The sequence below is a fragment of the Schistocerca serialis genome, chromosome 6, assembly GCF_023864345.2.
Source record: "Schistocerca serialis cubense isolate TAMUIC-IGC-003099 chromosome 6, iqSchSeri2.2, whole genome shotgun sequence".
NCBI lineage: Eukaryota > Metazoa > Arthropoda > Insecta > Orthoptera > Acrididae > Schistocerca > Schistocerca serialis.
The window spans coordinates 162,169,778-162,187,090 of NC_064643.1; the positions used below are offsets into that span (position 1 = coordinate 162,169,778).

The window sequence follows — 17,313 nt, forward strand, 5'->3', positions numbered from 1 at the left end:
TGTGTGTGTGTGTGTGTGTGTGTGAGTGAGTGCGAGTTTGTGTTCCGTATGTCTGCTTTTGTAAGCTAGTGATAGGTTGTTTTTGTGTGCTTGGTGTAACTTTTATTATTTTTTTTAGTTTTGTGATAAAATTTCTCTATGGTGTTTATGTCTGTCCATTCTCCATAGCTATTTTCTTGATTGTCAGAAATTAATTTTCGTTGTTGCCTTCACTGGGTGGAGTTTTGTTAAGTCTGTGTAGCGTATACTGGAAACTGCCTAGTTTGTGTGCAGTCCAACGATTAGAGCATTTGTGTATGGCTGTGTTGGTGGTGGTGACTTTCCTGAATATGTAAAACTGGTGTCCGTTGTTGTCTCTGTGTATTGTGAGGTCAAGGAAATTTAACATTTTGTCATTTTCTGTTACTATGGTGAATTTTATTGTTGGGCGAACTGTGTTTATATCACTGCGGAGTTGTTGGAAGTGACTGGATGTTTCATCTAGAACGCATATGTCATCCACATACTAATAGCCGTACACTATCCTATATTGTTTGGGTCTTACTGTTGTTTCAATTACTTTGTTTTCAATGTGACTGAGGAAGATGTTGGCTAGGAGACAACTGATCAGTAGACGAGTGAAACTGATTGCCAAACGAGAAACAGTTTTGCTATGTGATTAGTTTTAGAATGCTAGCTATTTCTTTTATGTGTGGTTTGAGAATGACTTTCTGATGTTCTAATTGTTGTTTGATGATGTTGATGGTTTGAATGGTGGAAATATTCGTGTACATTGATGTGATGTTGAATGATGTAAGTATGTCTGTTGTGGGTTTGTTGATTTCTTTGTTTTTATTTTTGTACCAGCTCTTTGGTGTTGCGTATGCTTCTGTTGTTTGTGTATACATAATGTTTCTATCAGTATGGGTATTTTTCTCCGGTTAGCTGATATGTGAGTGCGCCTCTGAAGTTTACCACTGGATGAATCGGAATGTGCTTCTTGTGGAGCTTTTGTATGCTGTTTGGTGTAGGTGCCTAGTGGTTCTTCTGTATTACCCATTTCACTTAGTTATGTGAATATGTGCGAGAAATTTTTAAGAGTGTTAGTGCATTTTTCTGGTATCTTTGTATTCGGCAACTAGCTGACTTTGTTATGTTGTTGTCTTCTACAAACTTTAAGGTTTAGTTTTTGACATGAAACACAGCCCAACAAACATCAACATAGACTTCAAAATTCTCAAATCAAATGCAGCAGCAGCCCCACTAAAACTAATAATTGAAGAAAATTATCAAGTACAAAAATATTGAAGGAAAATAAGTAATAAATGAATATACAGTTCTCTGCGATGGAATTCGATTCTCTGCCCTCAAAGAATTATCGCACACCACCAATTCATAAATATCCCACATTATCGTTTCCACAAACACACATACATGCAATCATCTACATAGTATTAATTAATAGTAGGCATAGCCATAACATGCCGAGTCGTAATATTTCGAAGTAAATAACTGTTCTACATTAAGTTCTATATGGTTACAGATGACAAATTGTGAAAGAAAACTACTGCATTAAATAACATGAGAATACAAGAAGGTAACAATGTACATAGACAAAATTTTATCTGTTTTTCATATATATGTAAATACTGTTTCAAAGACTCAAATTTACATGTGTATAAGTAGAAAAAAGTATTTTTCTGTTGTATAGAAAGATAGCAAAAGATCTACTGATAATGCTGAAACTTTAGCGAAACATGTCTGGGAAATAAAAATCAAAACTTTGTTTTCCTCAAGACGGATCCTCTCCAAAAACAAATCTACATGTCAAATATTTAACTCTCTTAGTCATTCGACAACCATGACATGCTGTAAGCCGTTCACTTTTCAATTACTTAGTAAATATTTCACTCTGTGTTTTTGTGTGTTGTGTACCCTCATATAATGTCTCTTGCAGTTAGCAAGATTCACTTAAATATATTATTGTAGTTGTAAATATTTATTCTGTAATACAGCGTATCTCAGACCAAACACCATGCTGCAGCAAAATGTTATATCTATTTTACACACATCTTTGTTTTTACATTCAATCTTTATATTCTGTGAATAAGTGTGAAACTACGTGCAGCTAAATACTGTATATATTTGTATATATATCTGGCAATGTTCTTTGTGGGAAAGGATTTGCTATGGATACAACGATGCAGTGCACTGTAAGTACCGCAAACGTAACAAAATTTCTGTTTCATAAACGTTTCATTACCGATTACTAAATTTCCGTCATTTCGCCAGCACCCTCGTCATAGCGTCCTGCTTCACTCGGTCCTCGGCATAATGTTATTGTAGCATCTCCACCTAATGATGAGCTTGCATTGACTCAAAAACTAGCTAATGGTAAAACAGATCTTACCAAAAATACAAAAACCTACTTGTTGCACATTTATACCCAGATAAATCACCAATTTGTGTGCAACGTGACTGAAGAGCATCGGCGTGTAACTCCCGGCGACGTAGATACATCCCTGAGCGTATCTAATACTAATTCTATTTTGCATCAACGCCTAGCTGTAAAAGTGACGTGTTACCGAGGGATTCCGTACAGTTTCACCAAGCCTCAAAAACAGAAACGTATTAATGGTCCAATCAAATAGTCAAAAAATTCGTCCAAGGAAAGCCAAAAATCCATGCGCAGCTTCGTAACAGTATAGGAGTATTGCATATATACGTATATGCCAGGAACTAAGGTGCAATTAAGTGTTTTGGTATCCCAGGAAGGAACGGAAGTGGTTCATTGATAAAGCGCATCCAAGAAAGAAATCGTTTGTTTCTTCAGTTACATTGGACACATCACTTTCAGTGTTGCAAACCATCAGAAAACGGTTGATACTTAATTGTATATAACTGTTTGTTTTCATAAGGGATCGACGAAATCAAACAACGGAAAGCGTTTTATCATTCTTTAGCATGAGTAGCAAGTTTGGCGAAAAGAAACATAAAAATTTATGCCTCAATGCTCGTATTCAACTGATTTATACCCTAATAAATTCTTAGTGTTCTCTTCATCGAAACAAAAAAATTCGTCGAGAACGATTTCCACCGCCTCGAAAAGCTGTATCGTGTTCTCAAAACCATCAAAGAGTATAAAATCTTCCCGGAATTGATTCGAACGTAAGTAAATATGAAAAAATTTATAAGAAAATATTTTGATAAATAACAAAACGGTATGTACCAAAATACATTACCCTATCATAAATTTATAAAAGCAAGCCAATCTTCATAATATGCAACGAAATGGGCGCAAACAGACATTTCTACGCGCCTACAAAAGTTTAAATAAGGTCAGAGTAGCATTTTTCGTTATGCCTGTTGAATAAACCCTTGCACTGCATTGACCTCGAAATGGACGGTGCGTAAAACCTACCAGCCTTCCCCCTTCCGTTGTAAATTTGTAAGGAGCGACCACAAAAGTTTCATTTTGAGGTCGTTGCTGTAGTGTCTACGCAACGCAGCGAGACTACTAGGTGGGTATACACACTACTAGCCATTAAAATTGCAACACCAAGAAGAAATGCAGATGATAAACCGGTATTCATTGGACAGATATATTATACTAGAACTGACATGTGATTACATTTTCACGCAGTTTGGGTGCATTGATCCTGAGAAATCATTACCCAGAACAACCACCTCTGGCCGTAATAACGGCCTTGATACGCCTGGGCATTGAGTCAAACAGGTCTTGGATGGCGTGTACAGGTACAGCTGCCCATGCAGCTTCAACACGATACCACAGTTCATCAAGAGTAGTGACTGGCGTATTGTGACGAGCCAGTTGCTCGGCAACCATTGACCAGACGTTTTCAATTGGTGAGAGATCTGGCGAATGTGCTGTCAGGGCAGCAGTTGAACATTTTCTGTATACGGAAAGGCCCGTACAGGACCTGCAACACGCAGTCGTGCATTATCCTCCTGAAATGTAGAGATTCGCCGGCAGCAGTGGCCGAGCGGCTCTAGGCGCTACAGTCTGGAACCGCGCGACCGCTGCGGTCGCAGGTACGAATCCTGCCTCGGGCATGGATGTGTGTCATGTCCTTAGCTTAGTTAGCTTTAAGTAGTTCTAAGTTCTAGGGGACTGATAACCTCAGAATAAGTCCCATAGTGCTCAGAGCCATTTGAACCATTTTGTAGGGTTTCGCTGGGATCAAATTAAGGGTAGAACCACGGGTCGTAACACATCTGAAATGTAACGTCCACTGTTCAAAGTGCAGTCAATGCGAACAAGAGATGACCGATGCGTGTAACCAATGGCACCCCATACCATCACGCCGGGTGATACGCCAGTATGGCGATGACGAATACACGCTTCCAATGAGCGTTCACCGTGATGTCGCCAAACACGTATGCGTTCATCATGAGGCTATAAATAGAACCTGGATTCATCCGAAAAAATGACGTTTTGCCACTCGTGCACCCAGGTTCGTCGTTGAGTACACCATCGCAGGCGCTCCTGTCTGTGATGCAGCGTCAAGGGTAACCGCAGCTATGGTCTCCGAGCTGATAGTCCATGCTGCTGCAAACGTCTTCGAACTGTTCGTGCAGGTGCTTGTTGTCTTGCAAACGTCCGGATCTGTTGACTCTGGGATCGAAACGTAGCTGCACGATCCGTTACAGCCATGCGAATAAGATGCCTGTGGTCTATACTGCTAGCGATACGAGGCCGTTGGGATCCAGCACGGCGTTCCGTATTACCCTCCTGAACCCACCGATTCCATATTCTACTAACAGTCATTGGATCTTGACCAACGCGAGCAGCAATTTCGCGATACGATAAACCGCAATCGCGATAGGCTACAATCCGACCTTTATGAAAGTCGGAAACGTGATGGTACGTATTTCTTCTCCTTACACGAGGCATCACAACAACGTTTCACCAGGCAACGCCGGTCAACTGCTGTTTGTGTATGAGAAATCGGTTGGAAACTTCCCTCATGCAAGCACGTTGTAGGTGTCGCCACCGGCGCCAACCTTGTGTGAATGCTCTGAAAAGCTAATCATCTGCATACCATAACATCCTCTTCCTGTCGGTTAAATTTCGCGTCTGTAGCACGTCATCTTCGTGGTGTAGCAATTTTACATCTGTAATGTATCTGTGACGTGACCCACATGTGGATTAAACACTTTCTGCGCACACCAGTTAACATAAACTGTTTGTTGAAAAAAATCGTTGTTGATTCAGATGCCAGACGTTGCGCATCAAACCCCAATGTAGGCGTTATGCAACTGCTCTTCAAAGTACTGAGCAGAGGTGGTTTTAGCAATACATTACAATTCAAGCAGCCGCCCTTATTGATCTTTAAATTTCGACGTTAGAGATAAGATTACGTCTCAGAAAACCAACTTCATCTTTGCATATGAATTATGTGTGAAAAACATATGCGATCATTTTCTGTTAAACCAAAAGAATTGTTACTCCTTTGTTCTTCAGCGTCGGAGATATAACGTTGAATCATTCCTGTAACTTGCATTCTGTATTAAATAATAATGCTGCTTCAGTTATTTCCTCCTTATTTTGGTAGAATAATATGAATTTTGCTTTGTGTACTTTTTTATCTGTAAATTAATTGGAAATAATTTGTCCGGTGACACGAAGATCGGGCGGCATAAGCGAGTATCGGCTTCCCATTTCAACATCTGTAAATCGAATCTGCAATCAATGTTTCAAACGAGATCCTACTGTGATTGTAATTATTATTATTATTATTAGTAGTAGTAGTAGTAGTAGTAGTGGTAGCAGTAGAATTACTAGGCAAAACTAACTCAGGGTTTTCTAATGCATAATGGTCATTAAAAACGCGTTACGAATATTTTCTGTACGAGTTATATTTTGCCTACCTCGTGCACATACACTGAAGAGCCAAAGAAACTGGTACACCTCCCTAATATCGTGTAGGGCCCCCGCGAGCACGCAGAAGTGCCGGAACACGACGTGGCATGGACTTGACTAACGTCTGAGGTAGTGCTGCAGGGAGCTGAGACCATGAATCCTGCATGGCTGTCCATAAACCCTTAAGAGTACGAGGAGGTGGAGGTCTCTTCTGAACGGCACGTTGCAAGTCATCTCAGATATGCTCGATAATGTTCATGTGTGGGGAGTCTGGCAGCCAGCGGAAGTATTTAAACTCAGAAGAGTGTTCCTGGAGCCACTCTGTAGCAATTCCGTCGGAATGCGCAATGGGTATGAATGGATGCAGGTGATCAGACAGGATGCTTATGTATATGTCACTTGTCAGAGTCGTATCTAGACGTATCAGGGGCCCTATATCGCTTCAACTGCACACGCCCAACAGCATTACAGAGCCTCCACCAGCTTGAACAGTCCCCTGCTGACATGCAGTCTCCATGGATTCATGAAGTTGCCTCCATACCCGTACATGTTCATCCGCTCGATAGAATTTGAAACGAGACTCGTCCGACCAGACAACATATCTCCAGTCATCAACAGTCCAATGTCGGTGTTGACGGGCCCAGGTGAGGCGTAAAGCTTTGTGTCGTGCAACTATAAAGGGTACACGAGTGGGCCTTCGGCTCCAAAAGCCCAAATCGATGATGTTTCGTTGAATGGTTCACACGCTGACACTTGTTGATGGGTCAGCAGCAATCTGCGGAAGAGTTGCACTTCTGTCACGCTGAACGGTTCTCTTCAGTCATCGTTGGTCCCGTTCTTGCAGGATCTTTTTCCGGCCGCAGCAATGTCACAGATATCATTTTTTACCGCATTCCTGATATTCACGGTACACGCGTGAAATGGTCGTACGGGAAAATCCCCACTTCATCGATACCTCGGCGATGCTGTGTCCCATCGCTCTTGCGCTGACTTTAACACCACGTTCAGACTTACCTAAATCTTGATAACCTGCCGTTGTAACAGCATAACCGATTTAACAATTTAATGAACGTATTTATTTTAGTCTTCCTCATGCCACTATACTTACACATTTTTTACTGGTTATTAGTTTTTACAGAGGAATTAGTCTGTGGAATAGAAGGGGTTGTCTATTGGAAATGATTTTTCAGTGGAATAGAAGGGGTTGTCTATTGGAAATGATTTTAAGTTAGATTTGAAACTTGCTTTGCTACCTGTCAGACATTATATGAAATGAGGCAAGTGAACAAATTTTTTGATGCTACTGTTGAACTCCTTTCTTAGTCACAGACAGCTTTAACAAAGGGTAATAAAGATAATTTTTCCCTCTAGTGTTATACGTATGGATATCACTGTTCTTCTTAAATTGTTGTGGATCATTTATTACGAATGTCATTAGCGAATATGTGCATTGTGACGGGCCTTGAACAGGTAGCTCTCGTATATGACGTCCGTGTGCGAGTACCATACATGATTCTTACTGCTCGTCTTTGTGCAAACAATAATTTTTTTTCTAAGTGATGAATTATCCGAGAAGATTATTCCGTAAGACATTACTGAGTTAAAATTTGTCAGGAGATTAATTCGTTTGTTTCCAAGATTAGCAGTTGCACGAAGAGCCAGTATAGCTGAACTCGAACTGGAAGAAGGATATTACTGAGCTTCTCAAACAATGAAGTTTTCTTCAATATCTAGACCAAAAAATTTAGAGCAATCTCCCCTGTTTACTGACTCCTGCTCATGTGCTACATTAATTGCTGGTGTGAGCTCGTTTGTTGTACAGAATTCAATATAATCTCTCTCTCTCTCTCTCTCTCTCTCTCTCTCTCTCTCTCTCTCTCTCTCCCTCCCTCCCTCCCCCCTCCCTCTCTCTCTCACACTCTTTTTTTCACAAAATTTACAGACAGTCCATTTTCTGAGAGCCACTTAATAATTCTTTGGCGTTATCCCGCTTTTATCTGCCTAAAGAAGAGTCGGTATTCGTTACGCCGACCGGCTATTTTGTCCACATTTTTCTGCATTTCCTTACGGTAGTCCAACAACGACCATACTAAAAATCAGCCAACATTCTGATACTGCTGATCATACCCGATAAATTGTTTCTGTATATCGGAACGTTAGAGTGCCAGCGCGCGTGCACGTGACAAACGGTAGATTGTAAGAAAATGAAACTCCTACAGCCGGTCTTAAGATGTCGTTCATTGTGTAGCTACCAGTCTCGCTGCTTCAATGCGCCATCTTCAGAGGCCTTAGTTGATGGCAGAGGGGTTATCACGATCCATATTTATGATGCAACAGTGGCCAACAACTGGATTACGCAGACTGTAACTGTGATGTCGTCTCTCCAACCATCAACTCCTAAAGCTGAATCGCCGAAACGTATCTTCACAATAAATAACAACATAAGGAGGGCTACAGGTGTTTCATTTGCTTACAATAGTTAACAGTGCAACGGACTTGCCGCAGTGGGTACAGAGGTTCCCGTGAAATCACTGAAGTTAAGCGCTGTCGGACGTGGTCGGCACTTGGATGGGTGACCATCCAGACCGCCATGCGCTTTTGCAATTTTTCGGGGTGCACTCAGCCTCGTGATGCCAATTGAGGAGCTTCTCGACCGAATAGTAGAGGCTTCGTGCAAGAATACCATCATAACGACCGGGAGAGCAGTGTGCTGATCCCCACGCCCCTCCTATCCGCATCCTTCTCTGAGGATGACACGGCGGTCGGATGGTCCCGGTAGGCCACTCGTGACCTGAAGACGGAATGTGCAGTAGTGAACGGTCGTAGTCTTCCAGACCTCCAGCCACAAGGATGGACATACAAACATAGGGCAGAGTAGCTTGGCCCCTGCTGAAACTCACACGTAGAGCAGGGCGGGCCTCCTCTCGTCGCCCTCGGGGTCGAGGTCTGGCGGCAGCAGCAGCCGCACCTGGGCGCGCAGGCCGCCCTCCAGCTCCACCCAGTCGTCCAGCCGCTGGGGCAGCAGCTTGTGGGACAGCATCTTACGCAGCGCGGTGTTGCTGTGCTCCCGTCGCGAGATGCCTGTCACACACAGACGTAAACTAAATTCCTTTATTATACGGTTGGTTTTCAGCTTGCGACACACGACTTCTTGGTCGTTAGCACCGATATTGTCTTTCTGTCATGCGAGGATGGTTAAATACATAGAGGTGACAAAAGTCATGCGATACCTCCTAATATACTGTCAGATCTCCTTTTTCCCGCCGTAGTACAGCGACTCTACGTGGCACAGACTCATACAAGTCCCCTACAGAAATACGTAACCATTCTGCCTCTGTACCCCTCCATAATCGCGAAAGTGGGGTGCGACGTGTAGACAACCTCCAAGATGGTGCATCCCGGGCAACGGACTACGACAGAAGGACGGCAGAAAGTCTACAGAAATGGCGGCCGAACTAGATCATTGATCTCTCACGGCCACACACAGCGACAAAACAAGAAAAAGAAGAATGCTATCACCGAGAAAGGCTCTTCTGAGAGCCAACAGACTAAAGATATTGGACCCATCGTCCACGTTCTGCAAATTAATGAAGAAGGCCTGACAAGGGATAAATGTGACTACATGTCATAAAATCGACATCGTAGCACTCCAAGAAACTCATCAAGTGCAGGAGCGCATAACAGGATGCACCATTCCAGGCTACAGGATGGTCGTAGCACTGCCAACGCACATTCATGGATCCGCTCTGTATCTTGGTGACAACATTGCTGGGTACAAAGAAGTGATATGCAAAGAAATTAATGACATAGAAATAATTGCTATTGAACTAAATGGAATGACCATAGCAGCCGTTTACAAGCCCCCACAACGTAAATGGCCAACACCAGCTTTACCAGTACTGCCCAACCCCTGCGTGTATGTGGGGGATTTTAATAGCCGTCACACTCTCTGGGGGGTATGGCAACGTCGACGAAACCGGAGAAACTCTGTCTGAGTGGATTGAAGCACAAGACATGTAGTGATATATGATGCCAAGGAACCTAAGACATTCCAATCAGCCAGATGGGAAACAGATACCAATCCTGATCCCTGCATTGTGTTCACTGCTCAGAATAGAGTCCCACTATACCATACAGAAAGAGTCCTGAAACACTTTCCAAAGAGCCAACATCGTCCCACCATACTTAACATAGGCCTCCAAATCCCAGTAGCAAAATCTATCAATAAACCGCGATGGAACTTTAAGAAAGCTAATTGGGCAAAATATGCTCAAGACGTTGATCAAAATTTGCGCTGGATTAGCCCAAAGCAAGAAAACTATAAACGATTCACTGGAGTCGTCATCGCTGCAGCCAAAATGAATATACCACGCGGAGTTAGACAACAGTATATTCCTTGCTGGAACAATAATATTAACAAACTTTAAGATAAATACCAAGAAACAGGAAACCCTGAAATCGGTGGACAAATATTAGAGGGACTAAACACACACAGAAAACACAAGTGACAAGAACTCACGTCCCAGCTGAATTTTACACATTCCAGCAGAAAAGCCTGGTCATTATTCAGGAAACGTGGTAACTCCTCTTCAGCACGCCAACAGGAACCTAAAATAAAACCGTCGGAGATGGCATTGCACATAAAGGCACGTGCTGAGAAAACCCTTCTTGATCCAACAACTGAAGCAGAAACTAAAGAATAACTACAAGAACTTGATAAAACTCTGAATGACGATACATCGCTTTCGTCACCATTTTGTGAAGAGGAAATCAAGGGTGCGATAAAGACCTTAAAAATACGAAAAGTGGCGGGATTGGATGGTATGTTCCCAGAATTTATAAAACACCTCGGACCTAATGGAAAAGCGTGGCTAAGAAACTTTTACACCAACATTTTAAACACTGGAATAGTCCCACCACAATTTAAAATAGCCCACACGTTAGCAATCCTGAAACCTGGAAAGCTACCAGAAGATCCAACTAGCTACCGCCCCATCGCCCTCTTGAGTGTATGCTTTAAGTTGTTGGAACGCCTAATACTTAATAGAATCCAGGACATCGTGGATGGAATAACCTATCCATATCAGGCAGGTTTCCGAAACAAGCGCAGCCGTTGCGAACAAGTTTTAGTCGTAACATCATATATAGAAAGCGAATTCCAGAACAGAATGAAGTGAAGTGTAGCTTTTGTTGATCTGTCGTCGGCATACGACATTGTGTGGCTCCAGGGTCTTATGCTTAAGTTCAAGAGACACACACCTAGTTTAAAACTGGCAACCTTAATGAACAACATGATGACGAACAGGCCTTTCAAAGTGAACATCGGCCACAACACCAGCAGATCGTATAAAATAAAAAATGGCGTTCCTCAAGGATCTGTGTTGTCTCCAACCCTTATTAATTTGTATATTAGCGACTTGCCAAACACAGTCAGCAGGAAATTTTGCTACGTCGATGATTTGCCACTAGTTGTACAAACTAAAACACTTGGGGAAGGAGCGAACGTACTCTCAGAAGATGTGGAGTCCTTGAATTCCTATTATAAAAAATGTCGACTCTGCCCTAATCCAACCAAGACTGAGGTGTGTGCTTTCCACTTGAACAATAAAATGGCCCACCAGGAACTGAATGTGAACTTCTGTGAACAGAGTCAAACACAACTTCAACCCCAAATACCTTGGCATAACACTAGACCGCTCCCTGACTCACAAAAAACATGTAGAAAACGTAAGCCATCCTGAGAAAATTGGCTGGCTCGACTTGGGGAGCTCAAGCATCCACCTTACGTACTGCCGCAATAGCCCTGGTATATCCTGTTGCCGAATATTGCTCTGCTGTCTGGCATTCGAGCACTCATACTAAGAAAATCGACGTCCAGTTGAACGAGTGTATGAGGATAATAACGGATACTACTACATCCACCCCAGTCCCTTGGCTGCATACTCCAAGCAATATCCCACCTCCACTATTGAGAAGGCAAGAAGCAGCAGCAAGAGAGTGGTCAAAAATTCATGACTCACATTACCCACAGAATCTACCAATTCATGATGTTTTGAACGAAATACCATCGACCCGCTTGAAGTCACGGAAGCTTATATGGATTAATACACAATAACATCAACCTGACATCAAGGAGCAATGGCGGCACTTTTGGAATGATTCTGGAATTAATAAACAAGGTATCCAAGATCCTACTCTGGAATTACCGGGATTCGACCTGAAGAGATGTTCCTGGCCTAAATTAAACCGTATCAGAACGGGCCATGCAAGATGCAATGCATATAAGTACAAGTGGGGTCTATGCGACTCAACAGCCTGTGACTGTGGAGCACCAGAACAGAACGTCCGCCATATTATTGAGGAATGCCCCTTAAGAAGATACGCCGGATCTGTCTCTGAGGTTATATATGTGAAACCCTCTGCTTTGGACTGGCTGTGCAATCTAGATATTGAGCTTTAAATATATGAATGAGTTTCTAGGCAGGCTTGCCAAGCTTTTAACGTGTAGATATTTTGTCTTGAGTGCTTGTACTTTATCCTTTTGTGCTACTGCTTGCTTTTTACACATGTACTATTTACGCATTGTTTTGTTTTTACATTTCGTTTACATATTGTTGTACTTATATAAAATATTGTCGCTGTATTGCCATACGCAAAATAAAATAAATAAAGTCGCAAAAGTGTTGCCGGAGCAAGATTTTGTGCACGAACTGACCTCTCGATTGTGTCCCATAAATGTTCGATGGCAGTCATGTCGGGCGAACTGGATGCCCAAGCCGTCCGCTCTAACTGTCCCGAATGTGCTCCAAACCAGTCACTGTGGCCCAGTGACATGGTGCATAGTCATCCATAAAAATTCCGCCGTTGAATGGCTGTAAATGGTCTCCAAGTAGCCGCACACAACCATTCCCAGGCCATGATAGGTTCAGTTGGACCAGAGGACCCAGTCCAAAGGTCACACTATTATGGAGCCACCACCAGCTTGCACAGTGCCTTGTTGAAAACGTGGCTCCATGGTTTCGCGGGGTCTGCGCTACACTCGAACCCTGCCATCAGCTCTTACCAACTGAAATCGGGACTTATCTGAGCAGGCCACGGTTTAGGGCCCAACCGATACGGTCACGAGCCCAGGAGAGGCATTACAAACGATGTCGTGCTGTTAGCAAAGGCACACGCCTCTCTCGTCTGCTCCCATAGCCCACTAACGCCAAATTTCGCTCTTCTAACGGATACGTTTGTCGTACGTCCCACTTTGATTTCTGCGGTATTACACGCAGTACTGCTTGTCTGTTATCACTAACAATTCTAAGCAAACGCAGTTGCCCTCGGTCGTTAAGTGAAGGCCATCGGCCATAGTGTTGTCCATGGGGAGATGTAGTGCTTGAAATATGGTATTCTCGGAACAGTCTTGACACGCTGGATCTCGGAATACTAAGTTCCCTAACGATTTCCGAAATGGAATGTTCCGTGCGTTTAGATGCAACTACCATTCCGCGTTCAAAGTCTGCTAATTCCTGTTATGCGGCCATAAACACGTCGTAAGCCTTTTCAAAATGTTCAAATGTGTGTGAAATCTTATGGGACTTAACTGCTAAGGTCATCAGTCCCTAAGCTTACACACTACCTCACCTAAGTTATCCTAAGGACAAACACACACACACCCATACCCGAGGGAGGACTCGAACCTCCGCCGGGACCAGCCGCACTGTCCATGACTGCAGCGCCCCAGATCGCACGGCTAATCCCTCGCGGCGAAGCCTTTTCAAATGAATCACGTGAGTACAAGTGACAACTCCGCCAAGGCAGTGACCTTTGATACCTTGAGTACGCGACATTACTGCCATCTGTGTATCTGCATATCGATATCCCATGACTGTAGTCACCTCAGTGTAATGTGACGTGGTATGAAAGAGGTAAGTACTGTTTCAAATGTAGATGCTAAGTCTTATAGGAAGGCTGTATATTGTTTAAACCTCTTACACAATAATCACAAAAAAAACAGAAATTTAAAACAAATCTCAAAGAGACATGACAGGTTTATCGTTGTGCGATATTTACTAACCTGCTGCTCTCAAGCACCTTAAAATATTCTGTTTAAACCAATAGTATGATTATGCGTGCTGTTTATTGTCTGAAGTGACGATTTTGTCGCAAGTACAGCCCGCAGGGAGCCGCTATAGCGCTCTGCTGCCAGTGGAGTTTGAAAACCGCTTTAAGTTTTTCATCTCGTAAAATGTCATCTTCAAAGAACCTGAAAAACACTTATGATATAGACTTCTGTGGTGTCCCTAAAGATATCCACAATGTTTCCTTAAAATAATGAGACCAGAGGTTATGTTACTTTTTTTTAACGGGTGGCAGTTTCTGGCCCTGAAAACTCTTTTAAACGTATCAGATTATAACACGAAAGCTATCGAACTCACTGGAAAAAGGTACGTCGAACTTCGGAAATACCTCGCTGGGCAATGTATCTTTCCAAAGTTTGATATCTCATTGCCTCTGCTCCTCAGTCTTGCAGGAATGCTTTTGTTTCTTTTTTATCAATTGTTAACACGTACCAGATATGAGGTTTAAAGTCCATAAGTTATCTCCTGCAAAAATCAAACAAAAATTCCGAAATTCACATATGCTACGTACAGGAGGTGGACAAAAATATCGAAACAGCAAAAACACAACGTATTACAACGCTCAGTACAGTGTATAGTAGCCACTGGCATTAAATGCAGTTTTCAGTCTTCTCGGAATGGATAAATGCAGACCCTGGATGGTTTTCAATAGAACCTCATGTCATTCTTCTCAGCACATACTTTCATCCGTGATGTGATTTAGAGGATGATGGTTTGCCGGTTTCTCTGTATGCAGTACAAATCTACTACTCTGAAACGCCAAAGAAACTGGTGTAGGCTTGAGTATTCAAATACAGAAATGTGTAAATAGACAGGATACGGCGCTGCGGTCTGCAGTGCCTATATAAGACAACAAGTGTATGGCGCAGTTCTTAGATCGGTTACTGCTGCTGCAGTGGCAGGTTATAAAGATCTGATTGAGTTTGAACGTGGTGTTACAGTCGGCGCACGGGCGATGGGACACAGCATCTACGAGGTGGCAATGAAGTAGGGATTTTCCCGTACGACCATTTCACGGGTGTACCGTTAATATCAGGAATCCAGTAAAACATCAAATCTCCGACACTGCTGCGGCCGGAAAAAGACCCTGCAAGAACGGGACCAACGATGACTGAAGAGAACCGTTCAGCGTGACAGAAATGCAACCATTCCGCAGATTGCTGCTGACCCATCAACAAGTGTCAGCGTGTGAACCATTCAACGAAACATCATCGATTTGGGCTTTCGGAGCCGAAGGCCCATTCGTGTACCCTTGATGGCTGCACAACACAAAGCTTTATGCCTCGCCTGGGCCCGTCAACACCGACATTGGACTGTAGATGACGGGAGATATGTTGGCTGGTCGAACGAGTCTCGTTTCAAATTCTATCGAGCGGATGGACGTGTACGGGTACGGAGGCAACTTCATGAATCCGTGGAGCCTGCATGTCAGCAGGTGACTGTTCAAGCTGGTGGAGGCTCTGTAATGGTGTGGGGCGTGTGTAGTTGGAGCGGTATGGGACCCCTGATACGTCTAGATACGACTCTGACAGATGACGCATACGTAAACATCCTGTCTGATCACCAGCATCCATTCATGCCCATTGCACATTCCGACGGAATTGCTACAGAGTGGCTCCAAGAACACTCTTCTGAGGTGTACCAGTTTCTTTGGCTCTTCAGTGTATTTGTTTGAGTGTAATTATCTAAGTCGAGGCTCTGTTGTTTGAGATAATTCATATTTGTGATCACTCGAATTTGTCTGTGTACATAATTGTACTTGTATTTTCAGTGTTTTTAAACACTTTGTATTTAATCTTTTATTTTATGTCTGTTGTTTTAACAGAAATTTTCGTGTATTTATTAAAACTGTGTCGTAGATTTACATTTCTAAAGACCACGGAATGAGGCATTGCTTGTAAGATCTAAAGGTGCCGCCTCGCAGGGGTAAGCTTGTCGATTTCCTTGCCCAGCTGATTGGTTCAAGCCATTGTTCCTTACCGTATGGTTTTGCTTAAATTACTGTCAGATTTTATTCTGAGCATTTATTAAGTTTTCGCGTACCTAATTTTATCCTACTAAATTACCTTCGCTATTACTATACTTTTTTATATTATGAATATGTGGTTAAGGATAAAAATTTTAAATTTGCTACATCTATATAGGCCTATATACTCCGCTAGCCACCAATAAGTAGCGTGTGACGGAGGGCACAATTCGCGCCAAAGTAATATTATCCTCCCCCCCCCCCCCCCCCCCCGTTCCACGCGCGGATCGTGCGAGGGAAAAACGACTGTCTGAACGCCTCAGTACGAGCTCTAATTTCCCTTATCTTTGGATGGTGATCATTGCGCGATTTGAAAGTTGGTGGTAACAGTACAGAGGGGTCCAAAAAAAATTATCCACTGTTTAAAAGTCCATAACTGGCAAACTAATTGACGGACTTGTCTCATCTTTGGTAGTGTAATAGTTTATAGTTCCGGCAATCGCCACACAAGCGATGTATTGCGTTGTTTTGTTTTGTTTTGTCACATGACGGTCGCCACACAGTCAGTGTTTTGTTCTTAGTTGCACCTAGTTACTCGAGTAAACATGGCTGGCGGAAGGCTTGCATTCGATGAAAGGAAGTCAGTTTTGAAGTGGTATTTTAAGTAGGAAAACATTAATGAGGTTCAACGGCAATGAGAAAATGAGTATCAAACAGAGCCACCGACACGTTTAACGATTCGTCGCATTCGAGACAAATTTGAAGCCGAAGGCTTTGTTAAAGATGTACGCAAACAATGATCTGGACGACCTGTAACAGTAACAAGTCCAGCTAACTCCCGGCGTGTGTTACAACAATTCACTCGCTCACCACAGAAGTCTGTGAGACAGTGTGCCTGTGAAACTGGAGTGAGTCGCTCAAGTGTTCGGCGAATTTTGAAGACAGCAAAGTGGAAGTGCTACATCCCACGATTGCTACACGCAATGAACGAGGATTACCCAGACCGTAGAATGGAGTACTGCGAGTGGTTTACTAATATGATGCGCAAAGATGAAGAGTTTGCAGAGACGATTGTGCGGTCTGATGAGGCACAGTTCAAACTCAATGGTACAGTAATTCGCCAGAATTGCATCTACTGGTCCACCGAAAATCCGAACGACCATGTAGACAAAGCCGTGAATTTGCCAGGAGTAAATGTGCGTTGTGGGTATTCTTACCGGGGCTTGATAGGGCCATTCTTCTTTGACGGCACAGTTAACGGTGAGGTGTACCTTCAGAAGCTTCAGACATCCATTTTACCTGCCATCCGAGACTTGTATGGAGACGGAAGAGTTTACTTTCAACAAGATGATGCCCCA

The 17,313-nt window shown here is 43.0% G+C and overlaps 1 protein-coding gene across 1 annotated transcript in view; it reads right to left on the minus strand.

The window, feature by feature from the left end:
- Positions 1-17,313, minus strand: part of LOC126485130 (venom dipeptidyl peptidase 4-like) — a 293,595-nt gene that overhangs the window by 68,245 nt on the left and 208,037 nt on the right. Inside the window, exon 12 of the mRNA XM_050108774.1 lies at positions 8,764-8,944. Within this exon, the coding sequence (XP_049964731.1) occupies positions 8,764-8,944 (181 nt within the window). The remainder of the gene's footprint in view (positions 1-8,763; positions 8,945-17,313) is intronic.